General features: G+C 39.6%; 1 protein-coding gene across 4 annotated transcripts in view; it reads left to right on the top strand.

The window, feature by feature from the left end:
* The window catches only part of fam49bb (family with sequence similarity 49 member Bb), a 75,166-nt gene that overhangs the window by 32,520 nt on the left and 22,157 nt on the right, over window positions 1–20,489 (top strand). For 2 of the 4 annotated variants that reach the window (XM_057824125.1, XM_057824128.1), the window contains 9 exons: window positions 1,159–1,239; window positions 1,972–2,093; window positions 3,443–3,548; window positions 10,606–10,745; window positions 14,487–14,564; window positions 14,635–14,751; window positions 14,836–14,915; window positions 18,192–18,318; window positions 18,390–18,460. In XM_057824125.1, coding sequence (XP_057680108.1) covers window positions 1,167–1,239; window positions 1,972–2,093; window positions 3,443–3,548; window positions 10,606–10,745; window positions 14,487–14,564; window positions 14,635–14,751; window positions 14,836–14,915; window positions 18,192–18,318; window positions 18,390–18,460 — 914 coding nt within the window. In that variant the 5' untranslated portion in view covers window positions 1,159–1,166. Of the gene's footprint in view, window positions 1–454; window positions 634–1,158; window positions 1,240–1,971; window positions 2,094–3,442; window positions 3,549–10,605; window positions 10,746–14,486; window positions 14,565–14,634; window positions 14,752–14,835; window positions 14,916–18,191; window positions 18,319–18,389; window positions 18,461–20,489 lie in introns of those variants that run through there. The other 2 variants (XM_057824126.1, XM_057824127.1) reach the window with 2 other exon arrangements.

The raw sequence follows: 20,489 nt of genomic DNA, 5'->3' as shown, positions 1-20,489 counted from the left end.
CAGAATGCTAATAATGTAAATGCCATCTTAAGGATTTGTCATAATAAACAAATACAGTACCGTATGTTGAATGTATATATTCGTCCGAGTTTTATTCATTTTTTTCTTAATGCATTGCCAAAATGTATATGATCGGGAAAAATTATCGGGAATGATTGGAATTGAATTGGGAGCAAAAAAAAAAGCAATCGGACCGGGAAATATCGGGATCGGCAGATACTCAAACTAAAACGATTGGGATCGGATCGGGAGCAAAAAAAACATGATCGGAACAACCCTATCCATAACTATACGCCAAATCAACCTTTTTTTTAACAGCGGCCTCTCCTAAAACTTGACTGCAAATATCCTTGGTCGCACGCATAATGAGTTCTGCTATTGTGAAAGGTTTGGTCCTCTCAGTGCATTCGCTTTTGTTGCCTTGTTTGCTAGCTTTTGTTCTAGGATCCTCTTCTGGCTCAGCAGGTGGCCTGTTGCCTGTAAAAAAGCTGTCCAAAGACGTCGCCGCCCGCAGCACACATCCAACATCAGCTAACGTTACTGTGTACATTGAGTAACGCTGTACTGCTATTGGTGTGCAAACACCCCAGCAATGGTGGCCAACGATAAGAGGGCGACATACACAAATCTCTGGTTAGTCAAGAGGCACAGGCCAGATTGCGATCGTTAACAAATTATTTATGATTTCTTTGTGGCCCGTTAGCAAATGCGCCACGGACTGGTACCGGTCCCCTGTGGTTGGGAACGACTGCTGTAAAACATAACCTTTTTCTTTTTAGAATCAAAATGTTATTTTCCCAGGGGAAGAAAAACTCATTGGCTCCCATTGACCTCCACTATTTAAACTCTAAGCCCTCTAATTTCAAATGGATTAGACGTCCATCGACGTCAGTGGCATCAAACCATTCTTCACTGTGGTTTAAGTTCATTTACAAAATAAATTTTTCGCTCTAATGCTTGTGATCTGAAATCAAACTGTTGCTGGGTAGAAAATGAGCAGAGCGGAACAAGACTAGTAGCTGTGTTTATTTTGGGACTTTTTTGGGGAGGGCTTGACATCCGCTATGTAGGACGGTTGGGTGGTCTCCCAAAACGCGGCAGCGTAGGCGCCCCGCCTCGCCGGAGTCATTTATCGATCCGTGTTGTGTTCTCCTGCAGGTACCACCATGGGGAACCTGCTAAAGGTGCTGACCTGCACCGACCTGGAACAGGAGCCCAATTTCTTCCTGGATTTCGAAAGTGAGTGTCAGCGAGCCGGCGGACGCCCCGCCCCCTATCGATAGCGCGAATACGTTAGCATAGCATTATCGAGTCAACCGAGTGACCCGCGCTCACGGTTCTTCTTCCTGGAGGCGCTTTTGATCCACCTGCCAGTTTCGCGCCGGTGTGCGCGCGGAATATCAATGGGCCTCCTTAAATAGATAACACGGCGGAGTTCAGCTGCAGTTTTGGTAGCCTCGGGCCACCTCGCACAACCCCCTCCCATCTTGATCCTACCGCTGTGGATGCTACACTCGGCAAACCCGTAGATTTAATTGTGGTTTTGCCGAAACGCTTCTACCATTTCAAATTGGATAAAAAAGATTGAACTAATTTGGCTGTGCTAGACGTCCAATCCATTTGGACTGGGAAGGATTGGCAGCGATCGTTTGAAAAAAAACAAAACACTGAATACTTAATTTTGTTGTTGTTATAGAATGAAAAAACATGAATTTCATTTTAACATAATACTGGCCGGATTTAGACCCAGGCCGCCAGTTTCACACCGCTGATTGAGTACAAGCAATTTTCGGAAAAACAATACAGAAAATTAGAAAAACAATACAGAAAATTAGAAAAACAATACAGAAATGTAGAAAAACAATGCAGAAATTTAGAAAAAAATAACAATTTAGTAAGTTTTTAATACAGTTTTGTTTTTCCAAAGGCTGTTTTTTGTAGAGTAACTTCAGCCACACGGTTGTCTTGCAGACGCGCAGCCCACGGACGGCGAGCGTGAGGTGTGGGAGCAGGTGGATGTGGTGCTCAAGGACGCCAAGGACATCCTGGATGATCTGCAGGCCTACAAAGGTGCAGGACAGGAGATCAGAGAGGTACAAAAATGTACTGTATGTGCCCTCTGGGTTGAATTTTAATACTATTAATCTCCGACTTTGATTGAGGAAAAAAAATCCGCAAATATTAATGGATAAGGGTGTAACGGTACATACAAAGTTCGGTACGTCAGTCTTGGGTCTGTACAATGGGGTAAACAAAAAGGCTTTTTTATTTCCCTCGCAGCATTTGAAAGTTGAAAGGTTTTATTGGCCAAATCTAAAAAGCAGTGCAAGAAGTGCAAAATAAATAAAACATCAAATTTGTGAAATTTGTTTTTATTGTTCGAACATTATCAAAGTTTATGTGCAAAAATAGACAACAAACCTTTCTTTTGTATGGATCTACCGAGGTAACCATTAAAGTCAGGTAGCACCAGCCAACTTGGTAACATTTATATACACATAAGATACTAGCATTTTCAATGATGGATTACAGGCAGTTAACTGTAAATTATTACTAGAGAACAAACACTCCTATGTAAATTACCGTAATTTTCGGATTATAAGTCGCTACTGTTTTCCCTCATTTTGAATCCTGGGGCTTATAGTCCAGTTGTCTTATTTGTTGATTTATTTGGGTTAATAGGTAACACTTTATGACAGTGGCGTCATAAGTAGGAGTGGGAACCTCTTGGTACCTCACGACACAATACGGTTTGCGATACAAAGCTCACGATAACGATGATCTGACGATATGGCGATACAACGATTATTGATACGTTGGTCAGGAAATCATTCTAGGATATTCTAAAAACAACTAATAAACAGAAAAACAAGCTTCTGCTGTGAATTGGAATGAGTTTATCACTAGTAGGCGTCCAATCCATTTGAACTGGGAGGGTGGCAGTGAATTCGCTGCCACCCTCCCAGTTCAAATGGATTGGACGTCTACGGCCGTCAGTAGCAGCCAATGAGGTAATTTTGGGCCATGTAAGGTCATTTACCTGTTAATTTTCAGTTACTTCCTGTTGATTTTGGGGTATTTTATGGGTCACTTCCTGTCTTAGTAGTACTAGTACTGGATATGATAGTTGCCAAGTGCTTTGTACATTCGCCATAACTTTGCTAGTAGTGATCAATGACAACTACTTTTTCGTCTGTTTTGGTAATGTTGGTTTAGGTGCAATACCGCTACCACCCACTGGATTCGAAAAGGCGAACTCCGAAATGGCTCTTTATTTAAAAAAAAAATATATATATATATTTTTTTTTTCAAATGTATTTGCCGTCTGACTGCGGCTCCAAACCGAGATGAATGTAAATACCGTTACATTCCTATTCGTGGACGAAACACAAAAAAATGCATCAATGCTGACCACTTTTTAACATTTTTTTTTCCCCGTCAGGCCATCCAGAACCCTAACGACGAGGTGCTCCAGGAGCAAGCGTGGGCGGCGGTGGTCCCCCTAGTAGGCAGACTCAAAAAGTTCTACCAGTTCTCCCAGCGATTAGGTGCGTCCCTCCACTGACAATATCCTGGTGATGTCATCGGCCGCACAAATGACATCCTCATCTGTTGCCGTGTCCCATATAAGCAATTCCATACACTACGTGACCTTAATATTTTGCACGCGCGCCGAAGCGTGAAAAATCCCAGACACGTCCACGTCACATGCAGCTGTGTCTAAACGTACACACGATGCACTGTTTAATTAGCGTATATTCAAAAAGAGGGTTTGAGGGGGTTTAGGACTTGTTATGATTGGGAGAGGGGTGGTTTGGAGTGCCTTTGTGGGCGGAGACAACCCCGCGGCGGTTGTTATGTAACCAAGTAGGTCACCTCTTTGCCGCCTTTAGGCTCCGGGGCGCGCCGTGGCCTCTCGAGCACCCCCAGTGCTAATAGGCTAACCAAGCGCTAGCGATGATATCATTGAGAGAACATTACGTCAATGAGTTTTCATATCAAATTCAGAACTTATCACTTGCAGACGTCCAATTGTGCGTCTTTTAAAAATGAAATTAAAACAGTTAAAATGAGTTTATTGCTAGTAGACTTAGACATTTGAACTGGGAGGGAAGGCAGCGCCTCCCAGTTCGAATGGATTAGACGTCTAGCACCGTCAATGGCATTTTTTGATGATTTCTTGTTAACCTAGAGTGACTCAATTTCAGTGATGGGTAGTACAGAAAAGATTATATAGTATTTTTTTAAATTATTTGTTGAAGGAAAATTGAACATCAGCTTTTCCACCCCACACTTCATTTTGAGTTCACATTAAACCGGCCTGTTACAAATGTGGAACACATCAACAGAAAAGTATCCAGGTTAGCATTGCTAGCACATGTATTTTTTTTTATATTTTCAAAAGATATTGAACGATCTATTAGTAACTTTTAGGACTGTATTAAGCAAGCATAACATCAAAGTGGAGACGTTATGTTTTTTTTTCAGCTATTTTCATTCCTTTTACCAGTTTTGACCCGCCGAAACTGCATTTTGTCCAACTGTAATGCTAAAAACAATCAAATTCCGCTTGACAGAAACCCCTAAAATGCCAAAATAAAAGCCAAAAAGTCATCTCGGTTCAAATAGATCTTGTGTCTGTCGCCGTCTCCTTTGTTGAATACGGCTACATGTAGTCCCAGGGTTACGAACAAGTTCCGTTCCTATGCTAGCAACATAACACGAATTTCCACGTAAATCTGAATTAACCCTTTTTGTACCCCTAAATCTGAAAATATTTATTATTATTATTATTATTATTATTATTGATGACCCATATTAGTTGTTTGCTTTTAAAATTCAGTGACACCTAGAGGCTGTTCTAAGGTATTGCTGAGAGATTTTAGCTGCTCAATATTTACCATAATCTTCGGGCTGTAAGCCGCTTTTTTCCTTCATTTTGAATCCTGCAGTTTATATTCCAGTGCGGTTTATTTGTTGCATTGCAGTGCTACAGGTGTAAATAACAATAAAAATTCATGTTCTGTGCTAATTATTTCTTCAGTTACTGTTCCAGTTGTTTCATTAATTGCTTGTTATTGTATTTGGTAACACTTTATTTGACAGCGGTGTCATAAGACTAACATAATTATGACATGAATGAATGCTTAAGTCAGGTGTCATTAAGTGTCATCCAGCAAATTATGTGACTAACTCATTTATGTCCAGCTCGGATCTTTTACATCCATTCAAAACTGAGATAATTTGCTGGATGACACTGAAATGACATCTGTTATAAGCATTCATTAATGCTCGTGACAGTGTCATGTCATAATTATGGTTATGTATTGACAGTCTCAAGGCGCCACTGTCAAATAAAGTGTTACCAAATACCATAACTAGCAATTAATGAAATGACTCCAACAGTAACTGAGTAAATAATTAGCACAGAACACGAAATTTGATTGTTATTTACATCTTTAGCGCTGCAATGCATGCTAGGAGGCTTGTTGGACAACAACAGTGTTGACTGCAGGTGGCAGGAGAGGTTGACTGTCTCCTCCAAGGGAACAGTTATGGTCAAATGAAGCTTCTTGAAGCAATGAAGCTTTGAAGCCAATTGCTTCAAAGCTTCATGGTGGTTCATTTGGTTTTATAACAGTCGTATAATGCCGCTGTCAAAAAAGTGTACCGGTTAATATCCTTTGGTGTAAACATCCCAGAATACAGTGAGGAAAGCAGCGGCTTATAGTCCGGTGCGGCTTGTCTTTGAACAAATGCCGTTTTCGTGTCACATTTGGTGGGTGGCGGCTTACAGTCAGGTGCGCCTTATAGTGCGAAAATTAAGGTACCAGTTTTTTCCCTAATATACTGTATATCGCCTTGCTTTACTCCGTCTCGATGTTGCGTTTCGTCTCCAACTTTGTCCATCGTCGCCTCATTGTAAACGCCGTCTGAAGCAGATGGGAATCATTAGCTGGCGACAAACGTCGTCGCGGCTCGCCGGCTGCCTCCCCGAAGCTCCTTTTTACATTATGTGGAGCAGACGGCTGTCTGAGTCTGTTTCTTTTCTGGGTTAGGTCCACATCGATGTATGTAGATAGAACAATTGTACAGTATGGGCTGGTGCGGTCCCACGCAGTCTGCTCTGTGTTATGTCATTATCTCCGGAGACTGCATTTCAAGTAGCGTCTGAGTCTATAAATAAAATTGCCTTCTAGGCTTGAAAAGTATTTACGGAATGTTTTGTAATACTGTAAAGTTAGCGATTTGAGTTTATTCAGTGGTGGTGCTATTCACAGATAAAGGCTATGGATTTAATTCTTGTCCAAACAATGAGTGTAAACCCGCTTGAAGGTTTCCTCCATCCTGCCTCCCCCCCTTTACTTTGTGTCATTGAGATAATTAGTCTCATGTCTCATCTGCATCTGAGTAGGGGGAACCCTCACCCCCACCTCCCAACTGCGCCTCCCTAACTGGCACTGGGCCTTGGGCAGTTTGGGCATCACCGCTGCTCTATTAACGCTACATTGTGGGCTGGGCGCTTTCATTTCTTTGTTTGTATTTCTGCACCAGATTTGTCTACATGTTGCGTGGTTTATAGGCATGTCTTACCATGAGTAGGGGTGTGCCATCTAAGCCACCCCACGATTCGAGTCGATTACGATTCAGGGTGCTACGATTCGATTATTGAACGATCTTCATGGTATTAACGATGATCACGATTAGTGCTGCAACGATTAATCGATTAACTCGTGTATTCGATTAGAAAAAGATTTTGGAATTAAATTTTGCTGCTTCGAGTATTGGTTTATTTAAAGTGACGTTGTAATGGTTTATTTTGAAAGTGTTTGCATTTAGTTTTATTGATTTGGATGGATACACTCCCTTCTAGTATGTCTCAATTCACATGTCTGAATGCAGGTGCTCCCTGTTAAGACTAACATAAGCTAAATTTTGTTTGAGCTTATGTTTTTTTTTAACGCATTCGTAATTTAGTTTATAGGTATATTTAGTCTATTTTTATGGGAAAATGTGTGTCTGAACCATTTGTTAAGAGCATTTATAACATTTAAACTAGCGGAATTTGCGATGTAAGTTAGCCGATTGTTCTTTTGTTGTACATAGATCCTCATTTATTTATTTTTTTTATACCGTTTGAGGCTCAGCTCAGGTAATTTAATTTTTCATGTTCCTTATCCGATTACTCGATTATTCGAACTAATGGTTTATAGATTAATCAACTACTAAAATAATCGATAGCTGCAGCCCTAATCACGATTTTCGATGCTTCTTTCCCCCCTATTTATTTATTTTTTACTTTGTGGCTACTTCATACTTTTTAGCAAGGTATATTTACCAGTATTCATTAATTAAAGCAGCCAAACAAATTTATGTCCATTACGTTTTATTTCCAATCACCTAATGATCGAGCAGGAACAATGTAAACATGCCTATATTACACAAAGCTGACCTTAAGCTACTTTTTTTCCACAAGAATGTGCAAAAACACTTGCTGTTTCAAAGACGGTACTTATTTCTCTCGACAATGCAACACAATTTACTCTGGTGTAGGCATGTGCCAGTTACCGGTTTCAAGGTTTACCGTGGTATGAAAACGTCACGGTTTCAAAACCACTAAAATTTTCCGTCATACCGTAGTACGGTATTCGCTATTTTACAAGTCTCAAAAATGCAGCCAGAAGTATCTTGGAGCGGCAGCGCTCACCCCTCCCTCTCCGCTTGTTGATGTGTGTGTGTCAGTGACGCTATTCTGCTAAACACCAAAAAAGAAACACTCCAAACAAAAGGCGTACTTTTCTTGAATTTATGGAGGTCTCAAATCATGGTAACTGAAATATACAGTTTTAAAACGTTGTACAATAGTATTTTACACGTGTGAGTAGCTTCATTAGCACAAAGACAACAGAATGTGAGAAAGTTATCCATGAAAAAGTTCGCCAAAAACAAAACACACATTTTCCTTTCAAATTCAAAATATAAATTAACTCAAAACTTACAAAGATGAATGTTAGCCTAGCCTTAGCTGGGAGAGCAACTTCATCGAGGTTATAAATCTCACGGCCACTGAGAAACAAGCTTGAATGAAGGGATAACATCAAAGATCGCTAAGTGCGACAGATGATCTTGCCCTAAGCACAAATGTACGCTCGCTGGAAAAGGTGACGTCTCACTCCCAGTGTTTTTAGATGAAACCTTTACACAACAACATTCACATTTTAACTAACTTATCCATTTTTAACTTATTAACTTATGAATTCTGCGTCTTTTTAACACAGAGGCATGACATATAGACTAGAGTTGACACAGTGGCTGAAAATGGCGAAACTTCACTTGAGCTTTTGCCTGCTCCAAAAAAAACAAAAAACAAAAAAAGAGTATAGTGAATATTTTTCAATTTTATTTAAAAGTGTTTTTACTTTTTTATTGCAATTAATTTAGTTCTTGCTACAATCTTGAGCAACCTGAGCTGTGGCTGTGGGTAGTCTATAAGTTCTATTTATTTTAATTTTATTTAAAATATTTTTTTGTTTATTTATTTATTTTAACATAATATTCATGTTCCAATTTGCAAATATTTTCAGAAAAATAAAAAAATCCCGGAAAAAACCGCGGTATTTTTGCTCACGGTTATCGTACCGTCAAAATCTCATACCGGCACATGCCTACTCTGGTGGAATGAATTCCACATTTCCTGGAAACAAACATAAAGTGCATTTAGAAATAAGACTTCTTTTTTTTTAACCAATATACTTTGTTTTCACAGATTTCTGAAGTATTTCGCATGTTTGTAGTGGTACCGCTGTACTTAATCCTGGTTTTACACGTTCTGCGTATGGAGTAACTTTTGTACACCACCAAACAACGCACAAATGGACATGGAAATACACGTTAGCGAATTTGCTTAATAGCATAGCGCTCGATGCTAACTAGTAACATCTGAAAAACAACACAACAATAAAGATTAAACAGTACATGAGGCTTCCTATATTCACCTCTTTTTGACGCACACGGGGTTTAACAACACACTAGACCCATTTTTCAAATAACACTTGAACCTATTGCTGGACAACTGAAAGGCAAGGAGCAGCGAACTCTCTCACTCTAAAAAATAGCTTGCGCACAGAAGAGGTCCCAAAGCGCGACCGCCTGGTTCTTGCCTGTTTCATACACAAATTTGTCTTTTGTACAGGAGTAAATCTCTCGCTCAGTAACCTCCGCTGCAGCCATCCTCACCTTGTGCGTCCCTTAAGGTGTCCGGGCGGCAGAATTTTGTCTTGAATTTTGTTCCGCTAGCAGCGGCTGTTATTAAGTTATTAGGGAAAATCATCGTTGTTGAACATTTATGAATCTTAATTGAGTCGAATCTTGAGTAATCTAATAATCAATGTATTGGCACACCGCTAATCATGAGTAGACTCACAAAAGAAGTCAAGAATATATGCCCTAAAAATATAGAAACTCTTACCATTTGGGTTGAAATGGCTGTTTTCGGGTCATTCTGGCAATTTGCCTTAAAAAATAATTTGGCTTCTAAAGCCAGTTGCACATATCAACATGAAATTTTGAAGGTATGACTCCAACAAAAAGTCTCAGAACCCTATGTGAGATTTTTTTTGTTATTTGGGGTTTAAGCAGCTATTTCATGTCATTTTGGTCATTTCTAAGACCTTCAAAAGAAAATTCAGCCCTTAAATCCAGTTCCACTTAGCAACATAATATCAGGTTGTTATGTTTACCACAACAAGACCCACAAAAATGTCTCAAGTACATGTATCTAAAAAAGAAAACACATGCAGTCACTAGCCACGTTTACATGGAGCCAAATATTCCAATTACAATCGGTTTAGATCTTCAAACCGAATAAATGTGTTCCATATAAACACCTCATTCGGAATGAAAAGGCCCAAACCGAATGGAATTTCATTCCGTTTCACAGGGGTGGAATATTCCTTTTCCCAAACCGATTAGAAGTAAAATTATATCATGTAAACAGGGAAGCGGAATGGTGTCTGGTTGCGTTCTTTCTGCACATGCTCCGTACTGACGTGGTGACGTCACTTGGTGACGTAAGTAACGTCACTTGCAACATGGCTTCCAAGCACAGCGCACCTAATTGGAGGCCGGCGGAAAGTTTGTATTTAATTCAAACTTTAAAAGAATTGAATATAATTGCTCGCTTAGACGGGCGTGAACTATTTAAAAAAGTTCACGAGAGGTTACACGAAGCCGGAATAGACCGGAGCATTGACCAGATTAGAAACCAGTGGAAAACGCTGAAAACCGGCTACTACAAGGCAAAAGAGCAAAACAGCAGCACTCTGACGATCGATCTCCATGTTTTGCAACGTGACGCTTTGTTTTGATTAATCTGCGCATGTCAGACGGCAGTTGTCAAACGTCCTTTCGGAATAAAGGCAGACACATGTAAACGCCGGATCGGAATAGATGAAGTGACATGTAAACAGCTGATCTGAAATTTCCATTCGGAATGATTTGAATCGGTATGAATAAAAGTCAGCATGTAAACATGGCTACTGACGGTTAAAGCAACTTTAGTATAATTTTTCATTCATCAAAGCCCAAATTTTGCTCCAAATTCAGAAGCGGCGCTTCACAGCCTGCTGGGCGCGCTGACCAGCGAGACCTACAAAGACCCCACGCAGCATCTGGAGCGAGAGCAGGCGCTCGCCAAGCAGTTTGCCGAGATCCTGCACTTCACACTGCGCTTTGACGAGCTCAAAGTAAGAATCCCGCTTCCTTCCTTCCTCTACTCTCCACACATACTAACGGATTTATCGCAGAGCGCCGCTTTAAAAGACATGATTAGCATTGAATTTCAATCCCGCTTAGCGCTCTGCCGCCGATAGTTGAAATGGCTAATAAGCCGGATGGAGCTTCTACAGCTGACGTCTATTTAGTCCGTAAATACGGCGCATAGACGCGTCCGTCAAACGTTAGCAAGATGCGTTTCGACAGCCTCTGAAGCGGCACTTGACACCCCTCGGGCTAGCCGCGCGCACCGCATCCCAATTAGCGTCCCTGGGAAGGTAGGGGGTGCTAAGTGGCGTGCCGGGTCCACCCGTCGCCGGCTTTTGACCCACTTTGAGCGTCTGCCCGGCGCTCCATTGAAGTGGGATTAGAATGCGACGGGCTCGTTCCTGTAAGCGTAATTAGCTGGAGATAAGCCTTGGCGGGTGGGTAGGGGTTATTGAAAGGATGGACGCAAGCGGGTGGGTGCAGTCGACTCGTCGGCCGACAATGACTGCGTTAGACGTCCAATCCTGTCCTCTTTTGAATTGAATTGGACGTCTGTTGTTGTCAATGGAAGGCAATGAATGAATTACGTTTTTAAAAAAAAAAACAAACAAACGCTATTAGCCATAACCAAAATGTGGTTCATTTTTCATTCATTTTTTTAAATTAATTTTGTTTTTATTAACATTTAATTAATTTTGAAATATAAAAAAAAATTTGGTTGACAGCTGTTGTTTTTTAATTTTTTACTACCAAAAATAGTCCTATAAAGAGTTAAATTGGAACTGCTCTTGGTGAATGAAACAGGGATGCATCTGGGCCGCGCCATTTACGCATTTTGACAGCCACTGGCGCAACTTTGTAACTCCACTGCGCCAGCACCGGCGCAAGTCTATTACGATTGGCGCATATTGCTACATGATCTGCGCCACATGACATACTTCTGTTAAAATAGCTAAAGAAATAAATTCGTCTGCCATCTTGCCTTACTGATATCTAGCCTAGAGGTTAGATCGGGCCTAAAAAATCCAGCCCGACCCGACACAGCCTGCTGGTATTGAAGCCCGACCCGGGCCGACCCCGATCAAGTAACTAAATTTGCAGGTCCGAGCCCGAAAAACCCGATCTTTTTTTTGTTTTTGTTTTTTTGTTGGAGTGACGCGTGAAAAAAAACGCAGCAGCAGCAATTTATTTTCATTTCTTCGAGTTGGCAGAAAAAGTTTTCTCAATGTTTAAATAGTCTACATATTTTTATGATCATTATAAAAGCATTTACACAACGAAATAATGCTGGGAAAGTTTAATGTAAAAAAAAAAAAAAAAAAACATGCGGTTTTGCAGACACACAGAAGAGAAGTTCAAAAGGATCACATTTGTGTTGCCTTTGTGTGCATAAATAAAAGTGTCTTTCGTAACGAATCGCAAGCGCCACAGCGGGAGGAGAAGAAGAAAAAGCGGGCGGCGCCACGGCGTTCATGTGCGTGCACAAGCAAATGCACAATGCAGAGAGCCTGCTCTCGGTTTTATCCCATTTTTTAAAATATAATTTATTAGTCCGGCGCAGCGGCCCAGCCCGACCCAACCCGAATGTGAATTCGGGTCAGGTCTGGTTCGGTTCGGGCGCAAGATCTAACCTCTAATCTAGCCATAATCACCTTGCATTTGTTTCGGTGCATTCCAATTAAATTAAAATTGAATTAAAATTGTTTGTTGATATATTAGAAAAATAGATTTTACTCAAATAATGGTTTTTCATTTGCAATTTAGAAATATCATGCTCCAATTAATGTATTTTGGTTGATTTCAATCAGTTTTGTGTATTTCAGCAATCTAGTTAAATCGGGCCCCTTCAATTTTAGAATTTGGCCCCCTTTTCAGACACAAGGGGGCCAACTGGCCCCTTTTTTTAATTTCCCAGATGCATCCCTGGAACTTTTTTCTTGCAAAAACGATTTTCTTTCAATAATTCTTGAAAGAAGCCAGACCTTTCGGCGTTGTTGTTTTCATCAGCGATGACTGTAACAATATTTTGTCGCCAAAACTGCTGAAAACGTGTCTTGAGAGACTAAAACCTAACGAGACAAATGCCAGTTTTCGTCTGACGAGACGAGATGAAAATGCGACATAGTTTCCGTCAGATGTTATTGTATGTGTAGTTAGCCTGCATCGTAGCAGTTTAGTCGTGTCACTCATGTGGCGTGCTGTGCCCACCCGCCCAACACACACACTCACTGGTGTCCTCTCCGGGCTCCAGATTGGCTTGTTTTGAAACAAAAAGATATGTTTTCTAATCTTGGCTAGAGAGAATATTCAATGTTGCTTTAGCCTTCATAGGTCTTCGATGAGTGATCATCACACACACTAAATGTAACTTGTAGCGTTAGCATTAGCATTTAGCGTGGCGAGCGTCGTTTTAAACTCTTGGGCAACTATTTTTTTTACATACAGGTCGTGGCATCCAGGTGGGTTTAATTCATTAGAAGGGGCCCAGATAGTAAAATTCTCTTTTTTTGAATGGCGTTTCTTCGGTGCACTGCATAGCCCAAACAGTTTGACCGACTGTCACCGGTCAAATATCACAATGACCGAAATTATTGCGCGAGTCAGAGAATTTTTCAAATTTTTTAGTCTTACAATTTTGGACCAAATCGCATAATTTACACAGAAGAAGAACGGTAAGGGGCATAAAAGTTGTATATAGAATTTGCCAAAAATCGACGCTGCCCCCAAAATTCGCCAAAAAACTGTTCCATTCATTTCTAATGGGATGCCATTGATAGCCATGTATGTCCAAATTTCCCATTCATTTTCAATGGCAGGAAAATATAGGTCCTTGTGATTTTTGACCATTTACCATGACAGCCCAATGACATTCACCTGGCGCTCAAGTAAGTCGATGCCATTAACAGCCATGCACGTCCATGCCATTGACGGCCATGTATGTCCAAATTTCCCATTCATTTTCAATGGCAGAAAAAACTGTGGGTTGTGATTTTTGACCAAAACCTTACCACTACAGCCCATTGACATTCAACTGGAGCCCGAGTAAGTCGATCAACAGGAAGTGACCTGATATCAACTGGAGGTGTCCCCAAAATGTCCCCAAATCAACAGGAAGCGACCTGATTGATCTGTATCTACCACAGCAAAGCCTAATCGTAATTTCTCTAGTAAAAATAATGTACTGTTTTCATGCTGAGTGTGTATAATCATAACGAAGATGTATTCGTGTAAGAATTATGTGCTCGACTGTCAATGTTTATTTGAAATTTTTGGAAACCTTTATTATTTTGGGACTAAAACGTTTTAATTTTATAGACGAAAACATTTTTAATTGTCGACTAAAGTTTTCGTTGCCTAAAACTCTACGAAAATGAACACATTTCCAAATGACTAAAATACGACTAGGTATTTATGTCCAAAAGACTTGAGACGAAAATGAAAAGGGCTGCCAATCACAACACTCTTCTTCTTCTCGTCTTCTGAAGTTTTAAGCCCCAAAACCTGCATTTTGTCTAACAGCCATGCTGAAAACAATCAAATTCCGCTTGACAGGAAGCCCCAAAATGCCAAAATGAAAGCATAAAAACATCTGTGCCTTCTTAAAATAAGAATTCAAGAAGTGTAAATGTTCCTTTTAAGTCCTCCCCCAAGGCGACGTGGCAATACGAGACTGCCTATGCATATTTTATTGTTATTATCATAACTCTCTGTTACGATGATTGCAGATGACAACGCCTGCCATTCAGAATGATTTCAGCTACTACAGAAGAACACTGAGTCGGATGCGAATCAACAACCAACCGGTGGGAATTTAACCATTTAACTTAGGCTACTATTGACGTGGATAGGCACCAATTTTGTAAATCGTTTCAGGCCGAGGGCGAAAACGAAGTCAACAACGAGCTAGCAAATCGGATATCGCTGTTCTACGCCGACGCCACGCCCATGCTGAAAACGTTAAGCGATAGCACGACAAGGTTCGTGTCGGAGGTGAGTTGCCGCGAAAGATAATTCTTCCCAAAAGTTAAAAAAAAAAAAAAAATGTGTTCGCTAACTTTGTGTTCCGTTTTGTAGAACAAAAACCTGCCTATCGAGAACACCACAGACTGCCTGAGCACGATGGCGAGCATCTGCAAAGTCATGCTGGAAACGCCGTAAGTCGCCTTAAAAAAATTGAGGAAGTTAGCAAAAAATAATGTGAAAATGGGTCGACGTTTCTATCGAGAGAGCATCTGAGATGTGCAGGAAATTGAACAGGAAATTGGCTAGTTTGGTTTGAAGCTGTCATTTGGGGGGGAATTAAGGAATATAACCCCCAAGTTTGAGCCATAAACGTGAAATTGGGTGGACGTCATAACAGGGTGTGTGAAAAAGGCTGGGGATCCGTTCAGGAAATTGAACAGGAAGTCAGCCATTTTGGTTTGAAAGTATGATTTTGGGTCATTTCCAAGGTTAGGACAAGAGAAAAATGACCTACCTCCAAATTGTGTGGTAAAATCTACAATAACAAAAGGCATGAAAAAGTCGAAGGACTGAAATTTAATATAAAATCAACCATTTTGTTTTGGAACTAAGACTGGATAAATATCTCTGACACCAAAATTGCTTATAAATATGAAATTGGGTGGTAACGTCAATAACGGGCGTCCAAACTTCCAGTTTTCATTGGCCTGCAGCAAATTATGACATAAATAGCAAGATGCATATCTTTGAATACGACCCGCACAATAAACTTAAATTCAGCCTGAATTTTCTTGAACTTCTTAGCTTTATCTCTAGATGGGGCAGTCACTTAAACTGCCTCTCCATTAGCTCAAAATGAGTCAAAACCTGACCATAGACTCCACCATCAGTTGACAAGACAACTCCCACAGACATTGTGCCACGCCTTTCCTTAGGGGGCCGACCCAGGCAGAACGTTGAGTTGGCTTTCACTGTGATAAACTCAAACACACGCTGCAATCTAACGCCGGATTTAGAGGGAAACAGGACAAAGGTTTTAATGCATAAAAGCAGGAAGGATTGTCTCAAGAGTGATTTGGTCAAGGATTCAAGGTAATTATTATATTAAATGGCACCATACATGCACCTTGAAATGTTGTGAAGAAAGTCTATGGATAAAAATAATGTAACTTTGGCTTGAAATATTTATGTAAAATGAATGATGACTGCCCGTTTTTTACTTCTAACCAAGAATCTAGACTGTTTTACCTTCATATCTATAGAAATTGCATGATTTATTTACAGGAATTTTCAACTTAAAAAGCTGTTTGTTTCGTGACGGCCGCCATGTTAGATTACACAGTACTGTAACTTTTCATTGAAATATTTACGTAAAATGAACGATAGCTGCCCGTTTTTTGCTTTTAACCAATAATCTAGACTGTTTTACTTTCATATCTATAGAAATTTCGCGATTTAAGCATTTATTTATAAGAATTTTCAACTTAAAAAGCTCTTTATTTTGCGATGGCCGCCATGTTATATTTTGTATCTCTACACAATAGCGGAATTCGACCTAAATAATTTGTGATTGTACATAGAAAATTCCTTTTCTTGTGTAAAATTAAGATGATTCTGCATGCTTTCCTCTAGTTCTGTATTGGCCCGAATATAAGACAGTGTTTTTTGCATTGAAATAAGACTGAAAAAGAGGGGGTCGTCTTATATTCGCGGTCTAGACGTTATACCCATTCACGACGCTAGATGGCGCCAGATATCCTTGAAGCGATGTTCTGTCATGCCAGATCTCAGCTACTCTGAAGTTTAACCAGTTTGCATTATTTTATTGCAATGTTTTTCCTTATTGATTTTTTTCGAGACTACAGTTAGTTATACTTTGATGGTTAATGCAGTTGTTGCAATTTTTTTGTTTTATCACAATAGATTGGTTTATTTACATTTCAAAAACCAGAAGCCATTCATTTACGAATGTGATTGCACTTTAGTTTACATATTTAAATGTTCACATATTAAGATTTGAATGAGGCAAAATATCGCTTTTTCTCTCAAATATATTGTTATAATCATTTGTTTTGGATGTACTGTAATTATTTTCTGTATAAAAATTTGGTGTTCAAAAAGTCTTTTTTTCAAACTTGAGTCTTGGAAAGAGGGGGTCGTCTTATAATCAGGGCCGTCTTATATTCGGGCCAATACGGTATTAAGTCTCTGATATGAAAATTGAGTGATTTATTAGCTGTTGAAAACTCGTACTAAATTTAAAAAAATATTAAGTTGGTATTTTGAGCAAAAACTTATACATGTCATGTCAAATATTGCTATTTATCCTGAAAATATAGTTGATTATCTCTTCATTTGGTCATTTGTGTGCATCTAGCGTAAAATCTGAGAATTTGAAGCAATTATCAGAGAATCCCAAAATTTGAAAAATAAGGTCCTAATGAAACCTCTTTTTCAAATTTGTAAAAACAAAAGTCAAAATGAATATGTGTAATAAGCGCTCTGATATCTATAACCCTTGCTAAATCCTGTTTTTTTTTCTCATGGAACCTGCAGATGCATGTGTTGACTTGCATCCATCATTTTTTTTTCCCCAGAAAGAAATGTCAAAATTGTGAATCAGTCTCAAAATCAAGAAATTTTAGGTGTATCAAATGTGATACATTTGGCAATATAAGGTTAATTTGGATTTTATTAGGGAACGACTTTGAATTTTTTTTATTTTGCTGCTCATGGAGACTCATATATGCCTCAGGGAGGGGCCTGTTTTGGTTTTAGGTCGCTAGCGGCTTTAGTTTTAAAAATATTTGAATTTTAAAATAGGCCCCCTACGGATCGGCCCCTGAGCCCTGTATCCCGTCAACTGATAGTGAAGTCTATGACCTGACAACATATGAAAATCAATGTCGGAAACTAGAATTTTTGACTTTGTTTGACATAAACTTATATTGACTAATCTGATTTGATAAAATGGAGCTATCTTGGTGGTTATTTTATTTTTTTTTTTTTCTTCTTACATTTTCTGCAAAGTTTGTTTCAGTATTTTAAATATATTAGGAGTCTAACAATATAGCAAAAAGTTCATGCATCGCGATACTTTGTCAATATGCTCTCACCAAGAATCGATATATCGTTTGGCTACCATTGACGGCACTCGACATCCAACTCATTTTGACTGGATTGGATTCTAGCGCTGTCAATGAGACTGAAACCAGAGCATTCGCAACCAGTGTTTTGTGGGCATTGACAAGTCGCTTCCTGTTGATTTTAGGGCATTTCCAGGTTACCTCCTGTTGATTTTGAGTCACTTCCTATTCATTTGGGAAATTCTTGACCTGAAAATGCCCCAAAATGAACTTATTCGCTGCAACTGACAGCCATAGACGTCCAATCCGTTTGAATCCAAACAGATTGGACGTCTACCAGTAATAAACTCATTCCAACATATACGAAAACTGCGTTGACAGGGAATATCGTAGCCGCTTCGCCAGCGAAGACACCGTATCGTTCTGCCTGCGGGTGATGGTCGGTGTCATCATTCTGTACGATTACGTCCATCCCGTCGGCGCCTTCGCCAAGTCGTCCAAGATCGACGTAAGTACGACAAGAGGCCATATTCCCAGTATATAGCGTTTGCGCTAATGCTAATATTTGCTGCTCAACAGATGAAGGGCTGCATCAAAGTGCTCAAAGATCAGCCTCCAAATAGCGTGGACGGCCTCCTCAACGCTCTCAGGTAAACACGTTTGCTACATTTACCACCGCACGGCAACACCACAGCCAATCATCCATCTTAACAAAAGAGGAGCGGGATCCAGAAATCCCATGTGACACCTCGTCCCGCCTTTTTTTAACATTCTTCCAAATTTGGAGCGTCTCGCGCTGACAGCGGGGTTTGCGTGTCAACACTTCACGTCCGGCCCCAGGCGTCGAGGTCGAGGGCACCCAAAAATGATCGCATCTCATCTGGCAGGCGATGGCACCGCGTCTCTGTGACTGATATGTTTTAGTAGGGCTCTGCTTCTTTGTCTTTAATATTCTTCGGCAAAATAGAGTGCCGTTTTCTGCCTTTAAAAATTAAGGCCCCTTGGCCAGTTGCACTTAGCAACATGGAATTTTAAATGTTTATCATGGGCAGATCTACAAAACAGTCTTAAGAACCCTTGAGTGAAAAGACACAGCAAGATTGCTGTATTACTTTAAAGTGGCCATTTTAGTCTCAAATATTGTGTGGCTCAGTAGCGTTTGGGGGGGGAAAAAATATTCAGCCCCTGAAGCCACTTGGAATTAGCAACATAAAATTTGGTGGGCATGTCTATCATGAGTAAACCTACCAAAAAGCCTCAAAAAGCCCTGGTCAAAAAGACACTGGAAAGGCTAGTATTTGGTTTAAAGCAGCCAATTTTAGGATCGGATTTTGTCCGATTGGCTGTGTAATGCTTATATACCGTATTGGCCTGAATATAAAACGGCCCTGATTATAAGATGTCTTTTTCAAGACTCAAGTTTGAAAAAAGACTTTTTGAACACTAAATTAATTTTATACAGAAAATAATTAATTTTTATACAGAAAATAATTACAGTACATCCGAAACAAATGATTATAACAATATATTTGAGAGAAAAAGCATGTGTTTTTGCCTCATTCAAATCTTAATATCTGAACATTTAAATATGTAAACTAAAGTGCAATCACATTCGTAAATGAATGGCTTCTGATTTTTGAAATGTAAATAAACCAATCTATTGTGATAAAACAACAAAATTGCAATAACTGCATTAACCATCAAAGTGAAGTCTAACTGTAACTGTAGCCTTGAAACAAATCTGAATAAGGAAAAACATTGCAATAAAATAATGCAAACTGGTTAAACTTCAGAGTAGCTGAGATCTGTCATGACAGAACATTGCTTCAAGCATATTAGTAACTAGTTTAGATGTTCAATGTATATCTAGTTGTTGTTTGTGTATGTGTTTCTTTTCCTTCTTCTCTTGTATTTCTTTTCTTCTGTCCCCCCATAATCCCTTCCTGTTCGCTGCTTTGTCATAATAAAAAGGTATTTTGAATGATCACAATGTGAGTATGTCAGACTCTCAATGTGAAACATTAAAACTGTTCAGAATCTGGGCACTTAGACTTCCATTCTCTGTGTCAAACAGCTGAACAGGACAGGTTTAAAAAAAAAAAAAAAAAAAAAAAAAAAAAAGAACATTGCTTCAATGATATCTGGCGCCATCTAGCGTCTTGAATGGGGAGAGTAGCTGAGATCTGTCATGACAGAACATCGCTTCAATGATATCTGGCGCCATCTAGCGTCGTGAATGGGTATAACGTCTAGACCGCGAATATTAGACGACCCCCTCTTTTTCAATCTTATCTCAATGCAAAAAAACACAGTCTTATATTCGGGCCAATACAGTAAAAAATGCAGCCCCTGAACCCAGTAGCATATGCAAATAAAAACATGAAATTTGATCGTCAAGTCCATCATGAGTAGATCTACAAAAAAGCCTCAAGAAGCCATGGTCAAAAGACACTGGAAAGACTAGTGTTTGGTTTGAAGCAGCCATTTTTCGGATTGGATATTGTCCGATTGACTCTGTAATGCTTATATAAAAATGCAGCCCCTGAACCCAGTAGCAAATAGAAACATGAAATTTGGTTGTCAAGTCCATCATGAGTAGATCTACAAAACAGTCTTTAGAACCCTTGAGTGAAAAGACACAGCAAGATTGCTGTATTACTTCAAAGTGGCCATTTTAGT

The sequence above is a fragment of the Corythoichthys intestinalis genome, chromosome 20, assembly GCF_030265065.1.
Source record: "Corythoichthys intestinalis isolate RoL2023-P3 chromosome 20, ASM3026506v1, whole genome shotgun sequence".
NCBI classification, from domain to species: Eukaryota; Metazoa; Chordata; class Actinopteri; order Syngnathiformes; family Syngnathidae; genus Corythoichthys; species Corythoichthys intestinalis.
Note: the sequence above shows the minus strand (reverse complement) of the source record. Positions and strands in the feature narration are given on the sequence as shown.